The following is a 23,266-nucleotide window of genomic DNA, read 5'->3' as shown; positions in this document are numbered from 1 at the left end:
CCGCAATCTTCAGCCAGAATTGCCAGCGGTGGGGCGTTCCAGACGTCGACTTGATGGCCTCCCGGGCAAACCACAAGGTTCCCCAGTACGTCTCCAGGTCTCGGGACCCGATGGCCGTCGGATGCGACGCCCTCGTGATCTCTTGGGCCTAGTTCCGGATGCCCTATCTGTTCCTGCCTCTCCCTCTGATCCCAAGGGTCGTAAAGAAGATCAAGTCGGAAGGGGTCCCCGTACTCTTGGTAGCTCCAGATTGGCCTCGCAGAGCCTGGTACGCGGAGCTGATGAACATGTTATCGGACGTTCCGTGGAGACTTCCGGATCTTCTGGACCTTCTTTCACAGGGGCCCCTCTCCCACCCGAATTCTCGGTCGTTGAATTTAACGGTATGGCCGTTGAGGCCGCGGTCCTGAAGAATGCGGGTTTTTCTCATAGCGTCATCCAGACTATGATAAGAGGGAGAGAACCGGTCTCCTTGCGTGTCTACCACAGATGTTGGAAGGCCTTTTTCCGATGGTGTCGGGATAACAATCTGTTTCCTATGACCTTTTTCCCTTCCTTCCCTTCTCAGCTTTCTTCAAACGGGCCTAGATTCGGGTCTTTCCCTTAGCACCTTGAAGGGTCAGATCTCTGCTCTATCAATTCTTTTTGAAAGAGACCTGGCTTCCCTGCCTCAGGTGAGGACCTTCATCCAGGGGGTCTCTCGTATAACTCCCCCTTACCGTTCTCCTGTTGAGCCTTGGGATCTCAACCTTGTCTTAGACGCCCTACAGCGGGCGCCCTTTGAACCGCTTCAGGACTTTTCATTCTCACTTCTATCCTGGAAGGTAGCCTTTTTGGTCGCTATCACCTCCATTAGAAGGGTTTCAGAGCTGGCGGCATTATCCTGTCGTTCTCCCTTTCTAGTCCTGCATCAGGACAAGTTGGTTCATCGTCCGGTTCCTTCCTTCTTACCGAAGGTTGTCTCATCTTTTCATGTCAACGAGGACATTGTCCTCCCGTCCTTTTGCCCTTTCCCGGTTCATCCATTGGTGAAATCCCTTCACAAGCTGGATGTGGTCAGGGCTATCCGGATTTACATAGCCAGAACTGCCTCTTTTCGTCAGGCCGATCCTCTGTTCGTCGTCTCGGATGGGCGTCGAAAGGGTCTTCCTGCCTCGAAGTCCACAATTGCTCGTTGGATCCGTTCGGTGGTTCTGGAGGCATGCCGTGCCCAAGACAAACAGCCTCCTTCGGTGGTGAAGGCTCACTCTACCCGGGCAGTGGGAGCTTCCTGGGCAGTTCGTCACCAAGCTTCGGCCTCGCAGGTTTGCAAGGCCGCTACGTGGTCATCCATGCTCACCTTTGTCAAATTCTACAGGGTGCATACTCGGGCTTCCGTGGACGCGAGCCTGGGTAGGAGGATACTGCAGGCGGCGGTTTCTCACCGGCCGACCTAGCTCCTCTTTTTCTGCAGAATACCCGCCCTAGGGACTGCTTTTGGACGTCCCATGCTTACCTGTGTCCCCCAATGAAGCGAGAAAGATAGAGGGATTTTTGGTTCTTACCGTAAAATCTTTCTTGGAGCCTTCATTGGGGGACACAGCACCCTCCCTTGAAGTTGTACCGTGTTGGCTAACGTGCCGTTGTTGTGGGTTGGTACATAGGTTGAGTTTTTTATATTACCTGTTCCTACTACTGCTTTTGCACCAACTGAGTTGCCTGGTGCCTGTCGGAGGGTGTGTACTGCCGGGGAGGAGTTACTACTTTAGTTGCATAGTGTCAGCCTCCTAGTGACCGCAGCATACACCCATGGTTACCTGTGTCCCCCAATGAAGGCTCCAAGAAAGATTTTATGGTAAGAACCAAAAATCCCTCTTTTGTTAGAAGTGGGTCATGCCCATTGTTTTGGTGCATCTTAAGGGTAAGTTCACACAGGGCGTGAAGATTTTTTGGTTTTTTTTTAATGCTAATTTTCAGCTGCTTTTTACAGTACCAGCAAAGCCTATGATATTTCAGAAATCTCATGCACACATATTGGTTTTTTGTGTGATCGGTATTTTGTGCTTTGCTGCATTTTTTGGTCATGGAGCATGTCACTACTTTCAGCATTTTTTTTTTTTTTTGCGTTTTTTCACCCATTGACTTGAATGGGTGTTTAAACTAAATGCAGCAAAAACGCAGGTATCATTATTTGCTGCGTTTTTGCTGCTGAAAATCCAAGGACATTAGCATGGACAAAGAAAAAAAAAACTCGCCTAAACCTGCGTTTTTGATGCAGCTTCTTTCCTGCCAAGAAGATCAGGTTTTGCTGCAGAAAAAAAAGCTGCAAAAACGCCCTGTGTGAACTTACCCTTAGACAGTCCAGTCTAAGTTTACATTGCCTACTTTGGTCTAGAAATGTGTTCCAAAGTTGTGTTGCACTGCAGCCCATATTCATGTTAAGCAATACCCCTTTGTTGAACCAGACACAAATTGGTTCAACACATAATAAATGTGGTGCACGGCTTGTACAACAATCAGTTAGCACAAACTGCACCACAATTCTGCATTTAGGTTAGTAAATCTCCCCTACTGTATCCTGAAACTCTTAAAAGGGCTGTCCAAAGTCTCCAGTCACTCCGTGTGACAGCAAACTTGTGATTCCTCACAGTGTGCGCTGTCGGGATTCTCAAATCAGACCGCAAATATGTGATGCACTCTCTTCCAGGAACATTACAACTTCATGTGTGCGACCTCACTGTGAGAATTCTCAAATTTGCAGTCACATAGTGACTGCAGAATTTCTTGCCAAACCTGAACAGTCCCTTTAACCCCTTCCCGACATGTGACGGAATAGTACGTCACATGTCGGGACCCCCGCTTTGATGTTTGCTCCGGCGGTGAGCGCACATCAAAGTCGCGACATGTCAGCTGTTTTTTACAGCTGACATGTGCGCGCAATAGCGGCGGGTGAAATCGCGATCACCCGCCGCTATTAACTAGTTAAATGCCGCTGTCAAACGCAGACAGCGGCATTTAACTACCGCATCCGGCCGTGCGGCCGGATATGAGCGCATCGCCGACCCCCGTCACATGATCGGGGGTCGCCGATGCTCCTCCATTGTAACCATAGAGGTCCTTGAGACCTCTATGGTTACTGATTGCCGGTGGCTGTGAGCGCCCCCCTGTGGTCGGCGCTCACAGCACACCTGCATTTTAGCTACATAACAGCGATCTGATGATCGCTGTTATGTAGCAGAGCCGATCGGGCTGTGCCTGCTTCTAGCCTCCCAAGGAGGCTATAGAAGCATGGCAAAAGTAAAAAAAAAAAAAGTTTTTAAAAATGTGAAAAAAATAAAAAAAAATATAAAAGTTTAAATCACCCCCCTTTCGCCCCAATCAAAATAAATCAATAAAAAAAAAACCCAACCTACACATATTTGGTATCGCCGCGTTCAGAGTCGCCCGATCTATCAATAAAAAAAAAGCATTAACCTTATCGCTAAATGGCGTAATGAGAAAAAAATTCGAAACGCCAGATTTACGTTTTTTTGGTCGCCACGACATTGCATTAAAATGCAAAAATGGGCGATCAAAAGAACGTATCTACACCAAAATGCTATCATTAAAAACGCCAGCTCGGCACGCAAAAAATAAGCCCTCACCTGACCCCAGATCACGAAAAATGGGGACGCTACGAGTATCGGAAAATGGCGCAATTTTGTTTTGTTTTGTTTTTTGCAAAGTTTGGAATTTTTTTTCACCACTTAGGTGAAAAATAACCTAGTCATGTTAGGTGTCTATGAACTCGTAGTGACCTGGAGAATCATAATGGCAGGTCAGTTTTAGCATTTAGTGAACCTAGCAAAATAGGCAAGCAAAAAACAAGTGTGGGATTGCACTTTTTTTGCAATTTCACTGCACTTGGAATTTTTTTCCCGTTTTCTAGTACACGACATGCTAAAACCAATGATGTCGTTCAAAAGTACAACTCGTCCCGCAAAAAATAAGCCCTCACATGGCCAAATTGACGGAAAACTAAAAAAGTTATGGCTCTGGGAAGGAGGGGAGCGAAAAACGAAAACGGAAAAACGGAAAAAGCTCCGGGGGTGAAGGGGTTAAAACCTGAAGGTTTTTTTCTCACTTTGCATTTACTAGTGTAATTGTCATGATTGTAGGAAGGTTGGCTATCACTGCAGTAACAGACACTGGTCTGTTTTGAACGCGCAACAGACATTCGATTGGGTTCACACCATGAATCCAAAATTGTTTTGATAAACACCATGGGGCAGATTTATTCAGACTGGTGTTTAAAAAAAATAAATAAAATAAATAAATAAAAAATCTAATAAATTGGTTTAACAAATTAAAAATGGCCCTCTTTTATACATTTGATACTGTGTAGCCCAAGAGTTTTGTGCAAGTAGACCTTTTTGGGTACTCTGGCACAGAGTTATTATCCTAGTGTTCTGTGTGCTAGTCTTAATGAAGGGAGACCTGGAGTAAGATGCAGCAAATTCATTATGAGACCATCACCTCTTAAGGAATTTGGCGCATCAATCCAACTGCCATTCACCATTAGAAATCTACCCCAAGTAACGTTACACGTCTATTGTAATTTATGCCACGTTTGTCATGAATTATGATGAATTTGTTGGGTGCTCTTGGTCACAGCATTGTTCAACAATTGTGAGTTGCACAAACATTTTGCCACATTGTAAATACTCTAGAATTAGGTTAAAACTGTTTGAATTGGGTCCATATGCCAGGGGTGGGAAACATGTACATCTTTGTCTATGTCTGTGCTCACTCACTAATACACTAATCGTACCCCACAAACAATTATAAAAATAAAATCAATATTTTTTACTGTTTGTGTCTGATGCATTTGGAGTAGCACCCAGTAGCTTCTGTGTATTGCCAGACTATTGTAAATAATTTTATAATGTAAAAAATTGAACTGTTATGGACAAGACAATACAAAGTATGCTTATCTTTTTATATTTAGGTTGGAAAATGGTGTGTGATTTGAACATTTATAAACATTTTTGCTATACGTGTATGGTGGATCTCAGGAAAGGATTAAAGATGAAGTGTTTTGTTTCATTATGTTAGAAGTTAATGCAAAAATAAAGTTACTAGTCCTAAACGACTTTTAGAAATAAAAATCCAAAAATGGCTTAGACAGAAAAGGGTGAAGGTTACAATGTTATGCAGGTGAGCTGAAACGTTTCCAGTAATGACCCAATGATTAGGATATGAGGATATGCAGCCTATATCATATCTTTGGGAGGTCAACTCTCCGGTTTCCCCGTAATCGTGATTGTGCCGCCACCTCTTTTTAAATGAACTCTCTGAGAAACATGTCTTGTTTATATTGGTAAATTTTTATTTTTTTTTCTCTTTTAGGGAAAGTTAGAATATTAATAGCTACTGACTTAGCGTCTCGTGGATTAGATGTGCATGATATTACTCATGTTTTCAACTTTGATTTTCCACGTAACATTGAAGAATATGTTCACAGAGTTGGTCGGACAGGACGAGCTGGGTTAGTAGATATACTGACTTTAACGAATTGTATCTATTTTCTCACTATCAGATTGTCACCTTTAAAATGTAAAATGGTGAAGGCTGCAATGGGATAGGTTGCTAGGTCTGTCCTGTCTGTCTGTCTTTCTTTCTGTCACGGATATTCATTGGTCGCGGCCTCTGTCTGTCATGGAATCCAAGTCGCTGATTGGTCTCGCCAGCTGCCTGTCATGGCTGCCGTGACCAATCAGCGACGGGCACAGTCCGATTAGTCCCTCCCTACTCCCCTGCAGTCAGTGCCTGGCGCTCGCTCCATACTCCCTGCAGTCACCACTCACACAGGGTTAATGCCAGCGGTAACGGACCGCGTTATGCCGCGGGTAACTCACTCCGTTACCGCCGCTATTAACCCTGTGTGACCAAGTTTTACTATTGATGCTGCCTAAGCAGAGTCAATAGTAAAAACATCTAATGTTAAAAATAATAAAATTAATAAAAAATCATTATATACTCTTCTTTCCCGCTCCTCGCGACGCTCCAGTGACCGCTCCATGCAAGCGGCAGGTTCCGGTGGCAAGGATGGTGCGCGAGAAGGACCTGCCATGATGTCACGGTCATGTGACCGCAACGTCATCACACCCTGGAACTGGAAGCTGCCGCCTGCACCGCACACAGGCGACAGAACTATAAGGGGCCCTCGGAAGGTGAGTATACGAGGGGTGATCCAAAAGTAATGATGATCGGTTATTTCTATTGCATACAGAAATTAAAATAAAATGTTTTCTTCTCTCTTAGGTACCCACTAGTCCAGGAAAAAAAAATCTCTTAAATAGACCACGATTCCCCGGAGCTACATTCATTTGAATATGAACTGCCGAGGAGTGAACATCAAAATGGAAAAAACGAGCTCAGAGCTGTCAACAAATACCTCTGCTTGAAAAAAATGACTACAAAAGACATACACAGCGACTTGGTGGAAACATTGGGGGACTCTTCTCTTCCATATTCCACAGTTGCACGCTGGGCCAAGGAATTTTAAGCTGGGAAGAACATCGACGGAAGATGAACATCGTGAAGGACGCCCATCCACTTCCCTCAATGAAGAAAACATGAAAAAAGTTGAAGTTGCATTGGCAGATCGAACAGTGACTATCAGGCATGTAGCTGAGGTCACCGGGATCTCATATAGCAGTATTCAAAGAATCCTTGCAAAAGAATTGCATATGAGAAAGGTCTCCGCGCGTTGGGTGCCAAAAATGTTAACCGATGAGCAAAAGAAGAAACGAGTTGACATTTCAATAGCAAATCTCGAAAAGTTCCAAGCAGACAAGGATAATTTTTTGTCACGTTTTTTTGACCATGGACAAGACCTGGATCCACCACTTTGATCCCGAAACTAAACAACAATTGATGACATGGAAACAAGCCGACGAACCGACGCCAAAGAAATTCAAAGTGTCAAGCTCAGCAGGAAAGGTTATGGCATCCGTTTTTTGGGACGCTGAAGGAATTATTATGGTGGACTATTTGGAGAAGGGAGCCACTATTACAGGCTCCTTCTATGCAGAACAAATAAGATTGCGGGAGGCTATCAAGGAGAAAAGACGCGGCAAACAGCGGGCTGGAGTGCTGTTTCACCAAGATAATGCACCGGCTCACAAAGCTGCAGTTGCCATGGCTACAATTCAAGAAGCGGGCTTTGAACTGGTGGAACACCCCCCCTATTCGCCAGATCTAGCCCCCAGTGACTTCTTTCTCTTTCCTCGGCTCAAGGAACACCTTCCGGGGCAAGAAATTTGACGACAATAGCGACGTGATAACCACTGTTGGGGATTTTTTTGAGGGTCAAGATCAAGAATTTTTTTTGAAGGGAATTCTAAGTTTAGAAAAGAGATGGACTAAATGTATAGACTTGTTAGGAGACTATGTAGAAAAATAAATTTTTTTTTTTACTATATTCGTTTTGTTTAGTATTGATTATCATTACTTTTGGATCGCCCCTCGTATGTTTATTTTTTAACCTGTGACATGCGTGGCTGGGCAATATACTACGTGACTGGCCAATATGCTACATGGCTGGGCAATATACTACGTGGCTCTGTGCTGTATACTACATCGCTGTGCAATATACTACGTGGCTCTGTGCTGTATACTACGTCGCTGGGCAATCTAGTACGTCGCTGGGCAATATACTACCGTATATACTCGAGTATAAGCCGACCCCCCCCCCCCCCCCCTAATTTTGCCACAAAAAACTGGGAAAAATTAATGACTCGAGTATAAGCCTAGGGTGGAAAATGCAGCAGCTACCGGTAAATTTCAAAAGTTAAAAATAGATACCAATAAAAGTAAAATTGAGACCTCAGTAGGTTGTGTTTTTGAATCCATATTGAATCAGGAGCCCCATTAGATGCTCCATATTAAAATATGCCCCATATAATCCTGCATAAAGGGTAATAAGGGCCCCATAAGATGCTCCATAGACATATTTGCCCTATATAGTGCTGCACAAACGTTATGGCCCCATAAGATGCTCCATACAGTCACTTGCCCCATATAATGCTGCACAATCGTTATGGCCCCATAAGATGCTCCGTACAGTCACTGCCCCTTATAGTGCTGCACAAACGTTATGGCCCCATAAGATCATCCATACAGTCACTTGCCCCATATAGTGCTGCACAAGCGTTATGGCCCCATAAGATGCTCCGTACAGTCACTTGCCCCATTATAATGCTGCACAATCGTTATGGCCCCATACAGATGATCCGTACAGTCACTGCCCCATATGCTTTTGCTGCGATAAAAAAAAATAAAATCACATACTCTCTTCGCTCAGGACCCCCGACACTTTCAATATTTACCTGCTCCTCGTGCGGCTCAGTCTTCAGCACTGACGTTCAGCAGAGGGCGTGCACTGACTACGTCACCGCGCCCTCTGACCTGAGCGTCACAGCCAGAGGACGCTGATGATGGAGCCGCACCGGAACGAGGAGCAGTAAATATCGCGCAGCGCTGTATACTCACCTACTGCTGGCGCTGTGCAGTCCCTGCTTCTTCCAGCGCTGCAGCTTTTCCTGTATTGAGCGGTCACAGTTACCGCTCATTACCGAAATGAATATGCGGCTCCACCTCTATGGGAGGTGGAGCCGCATATTCATTACTGTAATGAGCGGGACCATGTGACCGCTCAGTACAGGAAGAATATGCAGCGCTGGAAGAAGCAGGGACGCGCAGGGACCGCGCCAGCAGTAGGTGAGTATAATTAGGTAGCCCCAGCCCCCCCTCCCCTGCCGACCCCCGGGTATCACTCGAGTATAAGCCGAGAGGGGGACTTTCAGCCAAAAAAATGGGTTGAAAATCTCGGCTTATACTCGAGTCTATACGGTACGGAACTGGGCAATATACTACGTGGCTGTGCAATATACTATGTGGACATGCATATTCTAGAATACCCGATGCGTTAGAATCGGGCCACCATCTAGTGAGTTATAATTGGTGCAAAACAGCAGACTGCAGCTGTTTATATGCCCATAGTTATGATCGTACCACATCCTTTTACCTTTATGTATTCATATGCTTTTCCCCCAATGTAATGGCGTAGTTTACTAAGCATTTGATTACAGGCGGAATAGCTAATAAAGATGTGTACTGCTCAGTTTTACTTTTAATGCATAACACTGGGTAATATATACAACTGTATGGCATATGTTTACTTACATATATTTATGGAATACATGTTGACAGCATTTACTAGTGTATATTCCAAACCTAAACAGAAAAGCTGTGACTAAAGCCGTAGTCTGCCTGTTGCCTAATGTTTCAGTTTAATCAGTTTGTCATTTCATATTTTATTTTAGTCGCTCGGGTGAATCCATAACTTTGGTGACTAGGAAGGACTGGAGAGTTGCAGGAGAACTTATAACCATTTTGGAGCGGGCAAACCAAGTAAGTTGCTTTTCAACAACTTTTCTTTTTATAAGAGTGACAATATCTTCAGAGATGAGTGGCTGTGTACCAATTGTCAGTATATCCAAATGCTAGAAGTAAAAAAGGTATTTAAAAAGAATCTGTCAGTAAGACCCCACCCCAGGTATGCTTCTCTCTGAAAGCTAGATACATCAACACCTTATAGTTTCTATTTGTTGCTGCATTTCCGGGAAATCAGTGTATTCGTCCATATGCCCTGTAGAATGTACGCCCGCAAGGGCAGGGTCCTCGCCCCTCTGTATCAGTCTGTCATTATTAGTTTGTTTACTGTAAGTGATATCTGTAACCTGTATGTAACCCCTTCTCATGTACAGCACCATGGAATCAATGGTGCTATATAAATAAATAATAATATGCAAATGAGGTATTAACTGCTTTCGATGTGACAGAGCTCTTCCTGAGCCTCTGCATTCCAAGGTTGTTTCTATGCCCATTACTAGCCTCATTAGCTGTCAGTCAAGATGGTTTTAATTATTTTTAGAGCACCATTGATTCCATGGTGTTGTACCTGAGAAGAGGTTACATATTATAAATGATGGCAAACAATGACAGACTGGTACAGAAAGGAGAGGGCTGTGGCTTTGCGGTTTACATTCTGCAAGGTCTCAATGGATGTTGCTTTCAAAATCCGGTATGATGGAGGGAGGTGGGAGGGGGTTGGTTTATCTTAACAACTTCTTTTTTACAAAAAAAAAAAAAAGAAAAAACATTAGTATATGATATGGACCTCTTTTGTGCCAGTTAAGTGTGCAATATGCGAATGTGACTGTCTACCTAGCACATGTTCTAGTCTAATCCATAAATCAAACCAGACTTGTACATTCTGCAGTTTTTGTGTGTGTGTATATATATGTGTATATATATATATATATATATATATATATATATATATATATATATATATATATATATATATATATATATGTATATGTATATGTATGTATAATTTTTTTTTTTTTTTTTTTCACGCTGTACCAATGTCCATGTGTGAATTGTCCCATGTGATCTAATACGTGGGTCCATATGTTGTCTGTTGTCCACACACACATTTCTGAACGTAGCTTAAACACTTTGAAGACATATAGTCCCAGATGCAGCAGGACAAACCCCCAAATATTATGACTCTTGCATGTTTCACTGTAGGCTGTGTTAGATGGCCGCTAGGCAGGTCTTTGAGGGGAGATATTTGGCACATCAAGGTGGTTAACCTCTATGATGTAAGCCCGGAAAGCAGGCTCCAGTACAGATAGTGCTGAGAGTGTTAATAGGGCATAGCAAGCTCCGGGTTTAAGAGCAGTTCCATTAGATGGGTGGGACTGGCTGCTCCCATATCTCCTCCCAGTGGTACGGCCTATATAAAGTGGCCAAGCTGTCTCCTCAGCGTCTGTGTGTAGAGGAGGAAGCACCTTGGTGGTTTTACTCTGCAAGAGGCTGAGTGGAGGACAGTTGGCTAAACGAGTGAGCCCTTGCTGTAATATATGAACTGTTTATTTTCCTTTGTGCCCAGAAAAGGGCTATTTTCTGTTTGTGTGTTTTGCTGACGTTTATGACTGTTAATAAACTTCCAAAATACTTTGCACCAGAACCAAAAAAGGCCTATGTGTTTACTTTAACTCCTGCTAGAGCGAGTGCATTCCTTTCAACAACAAGTGATCTTCTTTTAGGGGCTTTAACCCCTTTCTGCCAGCTGACGGAATAGTACGTCAGCTGGCAGAACCCAAGCTTTGAGGGTGGGCTCCTGCGGTGAGCCCACCTCAAAGCCGCGACATGTCAGCTGTTTTGCACAGCTGACATGTGCGCGCAATGAGCGCGAGCGTAATCGCGATCCGCTCGCTCCCATTAACTAGTTAAATGCCGCTGTCAAACGCTGACAGCGGCATTTAACTAGCGCTCCTGGCCGGAGGTGCTCGCACCGCTGACCCCCGTCACATGATCGGGGGTCATCGGTGCATTGCCATAACAACCAGAGGTCTCCTTGAGACCTCTATGGTTGTTGATGGCCGATTGCTTTGAGTGCCACCCTGTGGTCGGCGTTTAAAGCAACCCTGCATTTCTGCTGCATAGAGGTGATCTGTGCTTCACCTCTATGTAGCAGAGGCGATCGTGTAGTGCATGATTCTAGCCTTCTATAAAGGCTATTGAAGCATGCCAAAATAAAAAAAAAGTGTTTAAAAAAATATATATATATATATATAAGTTCAAATCACCCCAATCAAAATTAAAACAAAAAAATCAAACCTACACGTTTGGTATCGCCGCGTTCAGAATCGCCCGATCTATCAATAAAAACAAAGGATTAACCTGATCACTATACGACGTAGTGAGAAAAAATCAAAACGCCAAAATTACGTTGTTTTTTTTGTAGCCGCAACATTGCATTAAAATGCAATTACGGACGATCAAAAGAACGTATCAGCACTAAAATGGTATAATTAAAAACGCCAGCTCGGCACGCAAAAAATAAGCCCTCACCCGACCCCAGATCACGAAAATTGGAGACGCTACGGGTATCGGAAAATGGTGCAATTTTTTATTTATTTTTTTTTTTTTTGTAAACTTTGGAATTTGTTTTACCACTTAGATAAGAGAACCTAGACATGTTTGGTGTCTATGAACTCGTAATGACCTGGAGAATCATAATGGCAGGTTAGTTTTAGCATTTGGTGACGCTAGCAAAAAAGCCAAACAAAAAACAAGTGTGAGATTGCACTTTTTTTGCAATTTCATCGCACTTGGAATTTTTTTTCCCGTTTTCTGTTACCATTGGTTTTACCATGTAGTGTATCGTTCAAAAGTACATCTCGTCCCGCAAAAAAATAAGCCCTTACATGGCCAAATTGACGGAAAAATAAAAAAGTTATGGCTCTGGGAAGGAGGGGAGCGAAAAACGAAAAAAGCTCCGGGGGTGAAGGGGTTAATTTGTCATCTGTTAAATATATTGCTAGAACATACTAGACAAACCGCAATCCATTTGTTACGATTGTCATTGTTTGGTTGCCCTTATTTAAAATGTCAATTTTGCCAACATTTTGAACCAACTTATGCTTTTTATTCAGTTTTCCTCTTTCCACCACATGCTGAAGTTTTTTGACGGTTTCTTGAGTTGCAAACTTCTTGACAACATTTTAAACTGGTAAAGCCACAAGTCTTTGGAGATTTTGTATGGTTTTAACGATTTATGCTTGGTAATAGCAATTCTGGTCTGCCCAGACAGTTCTCTTGTCTCTGCCTAAAATCTGGCCTTTTTTAGTATCAAAGCCACCATTCATGGACTAATCTGTCCCCAACTTATCAGTGCTCGTTAGTGTTATTTTTATTTAATCAAAGATTATTTTGTGTTTTGCATGTTTTTTTTGCCCTTTTGCTATTCTTCATTAATCTGAACTTTTAAACTTCTCAACACTATATATAATTGCAACACAAACCAGGAAAAATCATTGAGCTATGCAAATCCCTGTATCGGTATATATGTTAATGATATGCAGATGTAAGTATGAAAGCAAAATGTTAATGACTTCTCGATTTTAAAGGGGTACTTCCATCTCCGAGATCCTAATATGTAGTAGGTGTAGTAGTAATAATATTGACAAATACCGTATTTTCCGGCGTATAAGACGACTTTTTAACCCCTGAAAATCGGCTCAAAAGTCGGGGGTCGTCTTATACACTGGGTACGGCATGTGCGCGGAGCTCTGAAGTCGCCGCATATGGTGCAGGGAGCGGTCCCGGATGGTTCCCAGGGTCTGGAGGAGAGGAGACTCTCCTTCAGGCCCTGGGATCCATATTCGTGTAAAAAAATAAAAAATATGGATATACTTACCTTCCAACTGCCCTAGTTTTCCCAGCTCTCCACGATGCATGCGGCGGCTTCCGTTCCCAGGAATGCATTGCGCGCATCCGGGACCACTCCCTGGACACGCCATATAAGACGTCACCCGGTGTATAAGATGACCTCCGAAAAGTTGGAGGTCGTCTTATATGCCGAAAAATACGGTACCTCTAATTAGAAATGTAGTATACTTTTTCTGACTTGCTATGTCTTTTTTTTTTTTTTTCTCATGCGCAAGACCTTGGGTATCCATGATTACGACCACTGCTATAGTGACAGGCAGTTGCTAGTGGAAAGCTAAGGTCCTGCACATGAGGAAAGAGACATAGTGAGTCAGAAAAACTATACTACATTTCTAATTGAAGCCTCTCGCTAGCAGGTGACCAAATAAATTAAGTGATCTCCACAGTGGTGCTTTGATAAAGCCAATTTTTTATTATTAATCAAGATTAAATGACAAAGTATACGTTGTAAGAAGGGTACATAGTCCAAAAAGAGGGACTTTATTTCCTGGGATATTTTCAAACTGTGGCTGTATATATAACAAGGGGCAGAGGGACACCGAGGAATTTCACGTGGCTGCACTCTAGATGATAACCTTTCTGTTGCTAATCCAACTGTTGACACATTATCAATACTGACTGTAGCATACCCGAATACATAGGGATGAATTTAGTTTCACCTATTTAGAGTCAGTAGGGATCTTTTTGCTCATACATGTTAAGGTACCTTCACACGAAACGACTTTGTAACGATATCGCTAGCGATCCGTGACGTTGCAGCGTCCTCGCTAGCGATATCGTTTAGTTTGACACGCAGCAGCGATCAGGATCCTGCTGTGATGTCGCTGGTCACTGAATAAAGTCCAGAACTTTATTTGGTCGTCCGATCGCCGTGTATCGTTGTGTTTGAAAGCAAAAGCAACGATACCAGCGATGTTTTACACTGGTAACCAGGGTAAACATCGGGTTACCAAGCGCAGGGCCGCGCTTAGTAACCCGATGTTTACCCTGGTTACCAGCGTAAAAGTAAAAAAAACAAACAGTACATGCTCACCTGCGCGTCCCCCAGCGTCTGCTTCCTGACACTTACTGAGCGCCGGCCCTAAAGTGAAAGTGAAAGCACAGCGGTGACGTCACCGCTGTGCTGTTAGGGCCGGAGCTCAGTCAGTGTCAGGAAGCGGACGCCGGGGGACGCGCAGGTGAGCATGTACTGTTTGTTTTTTTTACTTTTACGCTGGTAACCAGGGTAAATATCGGGTTACTAAGCGCGGCCTTGCGCTTAGCAACCCGATGTTTACCCTGGTTACCTGGGGACCTCGGCATCGTTGGTCGCTGGAGAGCGGTCTGTGTGACAGCTCTCCAGCGACCAAACAGCGACGCTGCAGCGATCGGCATCGTTGTCGCTATCGCTGCAGCGTTGCTTCGTGTGAAGGTACCTTAAGGTTTGAGGTATTGTCACTCAATCTTCATTTGAGATTGATAAACTTGCCATCTACAGGTATATAATTAGGAGCAATATACTATCAATTGTTATATATACAGCCACAGTTTGAAAATATCCCAGGAAATAAAGTCCCTCTTTTTGGACTATGTATACCCTTCTTATAATGTATATAATTTGTCATTTAATCTTGATTAATAATAAAAAATTGGTTTTATCAAAGCACCACTGTTGAGATCATTGAATTTATTTGGTCACCTGCTAGTGAGATGTTATGATATGTAGTGGTGCCGTGCCCTTCAGGTGGATGGGTTTAGTATTTATGAGCATTTTTTGTGAATATATAATTTCTAATTGAAGGCATTTGCTGCTATTGTTATTATTATTATTATTATTATTATTATTATTATTACTACACCTACTACATTTTGGGATAGGATCTTGGAGATGGGAATACCCATTTTAATTGAGTATGAACATACACAATTCCACACTTGCACACCTTGGCATGATCTTACTAATGGTTGTCTGAGGAATGTTCTGCCATGCTAAATGCACTAGGGCATGCATATCCTCAAGCTCCCCTTGCAATGACTCCATAGATGTACTTAGCGGAAGACTGTTTTGGAGGCACTGCAGGTTATAATAGCACGTAGTTGATCTTTATGAATTTTGGGCCCATGTGCTTTCAGGGAAGCGGAACATTCCTCAGACAACCATTAATCTCATTGATAGATGCCAAGGGATGGAAGTGCCTGTATTTCTGCATGTGGTGTTCATACTCAATACCAGACAGATCAAGTTGTTTTAAATAAATGTGTTTACACTTTTTCATAATTTGTCAATGTTGAGGAGTGATGTAACCAAGCAGTATGCCAGTAAGTTGATTACAAAAAATTACAGTGGTTATTCATTTAATATCTGGTATTTTCACAGCTCATCTGTGAGTAAGAAGATAACCTAGATGATCAGTTTTTCAAGCAAGGTGCACCCAGCTGTGAGAAGCTGGCAGGGAGACACACAGCAGACACTTCAATTCCGTGTTTAAAACAATGTCTCTAAAATGGGTTTAAAAGTAATATTTAATGAGAAAACCTGTCTCAACATCATGCCCATGATCATGCCAGCATGACCATATCCAAATCAACAGTTTTGTGTTGCTTGGTGTTTGAAAAGACATACCAACATAAAATGTTTACTTTTTCTGAAGATAAATGTTGAAGTTCAATAATTTGATTGCCTTAGGGTGCCTTCACTTTGCAATCTGTGCACCAGTTGGGGCATACCTCCGAAATCCCCTGAAAAACTACGTCCAGATGCATGCTTCAACGAGGTCATAGAATGTAATGGTTATGGTAGAGCGCACGTTCGCTCTTCCATTACTTTCTAAGGCCCCCTTGGTGCATGCGTACGGGCTCTATTTTGGGGGTTATTCGGACACGTCCCAACGGGAGCGAAAAATGCAATGCGAAAGTACCCTTATTCACTTTCTTTATATAGAATGTAAAGATTTATACTGTTCTGTATTTTTATTAGGAAGTTCCACAGGAGCTCGTTGATATGGCTGAGAGGTATGTCCAGTTTAAGAAGAAAAAAGACGCCGAAAGAGAGATGGTCCCTCGAAAAGGCAGATGGCGTGACAACTAATAGGTATGGCATCCATTTTTGTAACTCTTATCTACTGTATGCTTTAGTGTAGTGGGTTCCAGCCATGTAGGCCAACAAATTACTTCACCCTTTATATATTAAAGACTTTTAATCCTCCTCAGCCCTTCTTGCTGGCTGAGTACAAGAGTGCAAGTTGTGTGGTATCGCCACTCCATTCATTTCAAGTGCTAAGCTGCAGTCCCAGACATAACCCATGGATAGTCATGTCTTAGTACAAGAGGACCCCTTTAAAGCATAATCCCTCCTCTGACACGCTATATCTTATTGCTCACTTGGATTGATAGGTGCATGCTAGAGAAGAATGATCTCAGGGTGAATCCTGAAGTCATAGTCCAACATTCCAGTGGGTCAGAGTCCAGAAGAAATATGCAGCACTGTGTCAGCCCATGCTTATGTATCTGCTTTGCCATTAGTACCAGATTCATCTGCTCCTCACCGGCACTACTAGAGTTTGTGACTTGCAGATCGGGGGTGTGTGTGTGTGTTTCTTGATATGTTGGGCTCAGCCAATAAAACTTCTACTCATATCATATTTTATATCTAAAGAGATTTTCTTATCGCAAGGACAATGTGTTGTATTGGATTAATTTTAATATTCACCTTTTTCCATCCAGGAGCTGGAACAGAAAGCTGATTGGATGAGAGGCGAGCAAGTTCTGTCAAGAATATTTGTGTTATTTTCACTGTTTAAAGAAGGTGGTCTTTTCTGTCTGGCCAGCTGCTGAGACGAGTAAATAATTGTTGATTTAAAAAGAACAAAGTGGGCCGTTTTTGCCCTTACTTTATTCCCGCTGCTACTGTGAGTATTCTGGCTTTTGTTTTCTTTTAAATCCGCTATATGGTTCCAGAGCCTTTTTATTTGGCTCTAAGTTTTATTTATTTACCAAGAGGATGGTTTTATCACATGGTAAGTGCAGAGAAGCCCAAACAGATGTCCCCAGAGAACACTGTGATCACTGTCCTCTTTATGAAGACCATCAAAATTAGAACTATGTAAAATGGCTTGTATCTGGAACTGCATGGCAGATTTAAGACACTGCAAATTGTTTACTCAGGGGAGCAGTGGGCATAAAACAAGCAAAAGGGTTCCAATGTTAACCTGGTAACAGGTCCTAATTGATTCCTAGGGTATCATGCCATACTTCATTTTCTATGAGGATTTTTTCTCAAAATATAAACCTTGCCACATATTGTTAAATTATATATGGCCAGTCATATATTGGTAATTGTCTCATTTTCTAAGACGTTTTTTTTTTTATTCACATTTGATGTCCGTGAATGCAGATGTATAAATGGGAAGTAACTCAATGTTATAGGGAACCTGTCACCCCGTTTTTTCAGTATGAGATAAAAATAACGTTAAATAGGGCCTGAGCTGTGCGTTACAATAGTGTATTTTGTGTACCCTAATTCCCCACCTATGCTGCCGAAATACCTTACCAAAGTCGCCGTTTTCGCCTGTCAATCCAGGTGGTCAGGTCAAATGGGCGTGGTGACATCGCTGTTTCTTCCCCCAGATCTTGCTTATTTTTCCATTGGTGGTGTAGTGGTTTGCGCATGCCCAACTGCCGAATCCACTGCGCAGGTGAAGAAAAAGAGCGCGATCTGCGCTATTCCCCTGGTTATCGGTGGGGGCGGCCATCTTCCTGAGGCCGCGCGTGCGCAGATGGAGCGCTCTGCTGCCCGGGGCGCAGATGGGGATCGCGGCGGCCAGTTCGCATCTTGGCTTCAGAAAAATGGCCGCCGCGATCTCCATCTGCGCACGCGTGGCATCCCGCAGCCATTTTCTTGAAGCCCCGGGCAGCAGAGCGCTCCAACTGCGCACGCGCGGCCTCAGGAAGATGGCCTTCCTCACCGATAACCAGGGGAATAGCGCAGATCGCGCTCTTTTTCTTCACCTGCGCTGTGGATTCGGCAGTTGGGCATGCGCAAACCACTACGCCACCAACGGAAAAATAAGCAAGATCTGGGGGAAGAAACAGCGATTTCACCACGCCCATTTGACCTGATCACCTGGATTGACAGGGGAAAACGGCGACTTTGGTAAGGTATTACGGCAGCATAGGTGGGGAATCAGGGTCCACAAAATACACTATTGTAACGCACAGCTCTGGCCCTATTTAACGGTATTTTTATCTCATACTGAAAAAACGGGGTGACAGGTTCCCTTTAAGTGGATTACTTCTGTGTAAACGTGTCAGCATGTTAAAGTGACAAATGACAGAGCATAATTTCCTGGATAGCTGCTCTACCAATATAGCTGTACTTACGGTCTTAACATCTGATTTTATTAATATAGGACACATTATTATTTGTATTTTATTTTTTTGTGAAGTGGAACTCCTCTTTACATTTCTACTTATTTCCGCTTTTAATATTTCGAGTCCTATGGACTGAATTGCTGAACTATTTAGGTGAAAACTATTGCTATTCAAACCCTTTTCCTCATTGGATCCGAAGAAATTGATTAGTAATTTAAAAATCTTCTGACTAAGGAGGTTTTACTGTTTGTATGCTAATTAATGTTTTTGTTGAGCATTCTATTGATATAAATTATAGAGGAACTGGCATTTCTGTTGGGTTTAAACCTGAAGACTGTGTTTAAAACCTGTATCACATGGTCCAACTAAAAGAAGGCCAACTAAAAAAGGCAAAGCAGAGACCAAGTACCCCAGCTAGTTACGTATTGATGGCATGTGGTAGTTGTATGATTCCAAGGCTTCTGATACAAGCCCTTTAAGATAATAAGCTATTTTAAAGAAAGCCTGTCATGAGCAATCTGATCTGTAGACAGCATGATCTAGAGAAGGAAAATCTGAGCAGAATAATATAAAGCTTTGTTGGAAAATATTTGCTTTAACTTGTACACCTACAATCAACAGGAATTATAACATAAAATATGAGTCCAGTGGGTGGTCCTTCTTGGTGATTGACATTCTACTCTTTATGACTGCATGCAAGGATAGCTGTCAGTCACAGAGTAGGTCTGTCCACTGGACTCGTTGTTATACAGTCACCAGTGATTTCAATAAATGCAAGTTTTACTGAACCTTTTCCCACAAAGATGTATAAGAAATCTGATCAGCTCCTCCTGCCTTATAACATCCGGCATGCAGATCACATACTATTTTCATTGTGACAGGTTCCTTTTATAGTTCACAGCAGATTCTAGTTTATCATTCCTGTTAGGAGATGGCTGATCGTTTTTAACACAAGAATTTATGGGAATTAGCACACTATTTCTATATCTTAATGAATGCTGAAATTACACCAAATACATGAGCAGTTTATACGGAATAGTTTAGCTATGTAAATTGCCTGTATTTTGATGTCCCCGCCAGATCTCAGAAAGCACAGTTCAGTATCCCCCTATACGTTCAGTAAATAAATTGTCTCCCGTATGTACTACCAAGAATAATTTGAGTTAGTATTGTATATTCTTGAGAATTCCTTTTTAAATGAGGCTTTGGTTCAACTAACCCACCTTTTTTTTTTTTTCTCCATTTACTTTTAATTTTTTTTAAACTCTCTACAGTTTGCAAGAAATGAAACTTTTCACTGAAAAGATTGTTTACTGAAATAAAACAGTGACAAAATCTTTGTTGTAAAAAAAATATTTAAAAAAAATCTTGATGGTATTTGAACATATTTTTCTAGTATATAGTTGTATGTTGCTATGACAAGAAATGTTCCAGTTTCTTAACTTGTCATTGTTTGTTGTCCAGCATTTTTGTGTGAATAAAGTTTCTTATATCTGGACTGAGGTTTTTTGTATATATTGGTGTACAAATGTTCTCTTTTGCTCAAGTAGCCAGGTTTAACCCCTTTCTGCCATTAGACGTACTATTTCGTCCATGTGACCCAGGCCCGGAATAGTACGTCTAACGTGATCAGCCGCGCTCACGGGGGGGAGCGCGGACGATCACGGCCAGGTGTCAGCTGACTATCACAGCAGACATCCGGCAAATTAACCCCTGGAACACTGCGATCAAACATGATCGCAGCGTTACGGCGGCATAGGGAAGCATTGCGCAGGGAGGGGGCTCCCCGCGTGCCTCCCTGAGACCCTCGGAGCAACGCGATGTGATCGCGTTGCTTCAAGCGTCTTCTCCGTCCTCCTCTCTGCAGGCCCCGGAACCAAGATGGCCACAGAGCTCCTTCCGGGTCCTGCAGGGAGTTGGCTTGCAAGCTCCTGAACAGAGCAGGCAAGGGCAAGCCTCCTGCAGTGCCTGTCAGATGGCTGCTCTGACACAGTACATTGCAAACTATCAGATCAGCGATCTGACACTAGAACATGATGTCCCACACTGGGACAAAGTAAAAAAGTAAAAAAAAAAAAACCCTAGATAAAAAATATTATTCCAATAAATACATTTTCTCTAGTAACCCCCCACGACAGCACACCTGGAGGATGTTACCCCTTTCCTAATAGGGACAGGAAATGACAAGAGGTTAAATAACCCCTCCCTCATCCTCCCCTCAGTGTTCTTTCCTGTCCCTACTAGGGATGAAGAGGTCATCCCAGGTGCACTGTGCCGGCAGCGGTCACCGGGGGGAATACAGATAGTTTGGCCGGGCAGCTGGGATCAGACTTACGTCCATTCCCTGTCGCTGCTCCCGTCTCCTCCGACTCGGGACTCTTCTCCGCCGCCATTCCGCGCCTGCGGGTAAGGTCTGGGGCGTTCTTCGGCTGGAGGCCTCTCTGAGCTCTCCAGCCCTTCTCCTCCTCCGTACCACGCGCGCGTGTAGGTACTTCCGGTCTGAAGCCGGCGGCCGGATATGACGTCAGACGCCGGCCGGCTTCTCTGAATCAGGAAGTTCCTCGTGCGTTCCAGCCAGGAACGCTAGGCAGATTACATGGAAGACGTCGGCGTTTTCCCCCCACGTACTTCCGGACATCGGAGGAGGAGGTCCTCATGCAGAGGACAGGTGCTGCGTCCGGTCGCCTATATATTCAGGCCCTGGACAGGAAGACATCGCAGGTAGGACCACTGTGTGGTGAAGACTATGGAAATGTCTACTTCCTCGCGCTCTGCACCTGCAGAACACAGCACCATCCCGGCCCCAGTGAGTAGTCTGGCCCCGGTTGTCCACTCCCTGATGTGGGTTGTAGTCTTATGATTCCTTCTCCCCTTCCTTTTTAGGGGGACAGGGAATCCACATCAGGAAGTAAAACAAAAGCCCGCAAATGTGCAGTTTGTATGAAGAAGCTATCCTCTTCATACAAGAAATCATTGTGCAAGGAATGCACAGACAAAATTGTCAGCGAGGAACGGCCATCCCTGATAGAGGAGATTAAAACCTTAATCCAGCAGGAGATTAAAACATCTCTGGCCACTTTTTCCCAACCTACACCATCTCCTAGTGCCCCTCCTGAGACTAAGAAAAGAAAACTCAATCCACAGGAGGAAGAGCAGGAGGACTCTCAGGGAGAGACGTCGGACGAACCCCCAGAGGAAGGTGAATTATCCCTGGACTCTGAAACTGTCCAGCAAGAGAGATACTACTTCTCTTCATCTGATATAGAAGAACTCCTTACGGCTGTAAGGAAAACTATGGAGGTTGAGGAAGAAAAGACGGCCCAGTCGGTGCAAGAAGAGATGTTTGGAGGACTTCGTTCTAGGAAGCGTCAGGTATTTCCTATTCACCAAAACATCCGAGATTTAGTTCTGGACGAGTGGGAATCCCCAGAAAAGAAGCTGACTACTCCAGCAGAAATTAAAGACAGATTTCCTGTGGATGCCGAAACAGCGTCATGCTGGTCAGAAATCCCAAAAGTGGACGTCCAGATTGCCAGAGTAGCCAAGAAGACCACGCTACCGTTCGAGGATGCCTCTCAACTAAGAGACCCTCTGGAACGTAAGATGGACGGACTACTAAGGAAGTCGTGGGAAACGTCAGCATCTTTACTGAACATCAATTCAGTATCCACTTGCGTAGCTAGATCTATGCATCGCTGGCTGGGGCAGCTAGAGGAGCACTTATCCTCAGGTACTCCGAGAGAAGATATTCTGGCCTCCTTGCCTATCTTCCAGAAAGCAACAGGCTTTTTAGCAGATGCTTCTGCAGAATCCGTCAGAGTGACGGCGAGATCATCCGCACTGTCAAACTCAGTAAGGCGTGCACTCTGGCTAAGATCCTGGTCTGGAGATATGACTTCCAAGATGAGGCTGTGTTCCATTCCCTTTAAAGGAAAGTATATGTTTGGACCAGCCTTGGATGATCTTTTGGAGAAAGCTTCAGACAAGAAAAAGACCTTACCGGAACCTAGAAACCCAAGAAAAAAACCCTTCCGCGCTCAGCAGGAGCATACCCCTCAATACAGGGGAAAGGGTAAGACAGGTCGCTGGAGCTATCCAAAAGGAGGGAAGGACAGGAATCTTTTTCTTTCACAACCCCAAAACCAGAGAAAGCAATGACGCCGTCATAGTGGGGGGTCGGATTTCGAACTTCCTCCCAGTCTGGCAAAAGATCGGGGTGGATCAGTGGACCTTAAAATTGGTCAAAGAGGGGATGAAAATAGAGTTTACATCATACCCCCAAAAAAGAATGAAAACTACAACGTTATCAACACCAAAGCTACAGTCCACCCTGATAACTGGGATAGAAGATCTCTTAATCAACAAGGTGATCTCCCCAGTCCCAAAAAACGAAAGAAACAAGGGCCATTATTCCAGCCTATTTCTGATAAGAAAACCAAACGGAACCCATCGGATGATAATCAATCTAAAACCGCTGAATCAATATGTAACCTACAGAAGATTCAGAATGGAGTCCATCAGATCAACAGTACCCTTAATAGGGCAAGACTTCGTCATGGCAACCATCGATTTACAGGACGCATATTAC

The 23,266-nt window shown here is 43.6% G+C and overlaps 1 protein-coding gene across 3 annotated transcripts in view; it reads left to right on the top strand.

Moving 5' to 3' along the window:
- Positions 1 to 20,176, top strand: part of DDX43 (DEAD-box helicase 43) — an 84,595-nt gene extending 64,419 nt beyond the window's left edge. For 2 of the 3 annotated variants that reach the window (XM_077289894.1, XM_077289896.1), the window contains 5 exons: positions 5,368 to 5,506; positions 9,348 to 9,435; positions 16,286 to 16,399; positions 17,032 to 17,062; positions 19,953 to 20,176. In XM_077289894.1, the coding sequence (XP_077146009.1) occupies positions 5,368 to 5,506; positions 9,348 to 9,435; positions 16,286 to 16,396 (338 nt within the window). In that variant the 3' untranslated portion in view covers positions 16,397 to 16,399; positions 17,032 to 17,062; positions 19,953 to 20,176. Of the gene's footprint in view, positions 1 to 5,367; positions 5,507 to 9,347; positions 9,436 to 16,285; positions 16,400 to 17,031; positions 17,683 to 19,952 lie in introns of those variants that run through there. The other variant, XM_077289895.1, reaches the window with a different exon arrangement.
- The last annotated feature ends 3,090 nt before the right edge of the window (positions 20,177 to 23,266 follow it).

The sequence above is a fragment of the Ranitomeya variabilis genome, chromosome 2 (genome assembly GCF_051348905.1).
Source record: "Ranitomeya variabilis isolate aRanVar5 chromosome 2, aRanVar5.hap1, whole genome shotgun sequence".
NCBI lineage: Eukaryota > Metazoa > Chordata > Amphibia > Anura > Dendrobatidae > Ranitomeya > Ranitomeya variabilis.
This window is presented reverse-complemented; position numbering and strand designations above follow the sequence as displayed.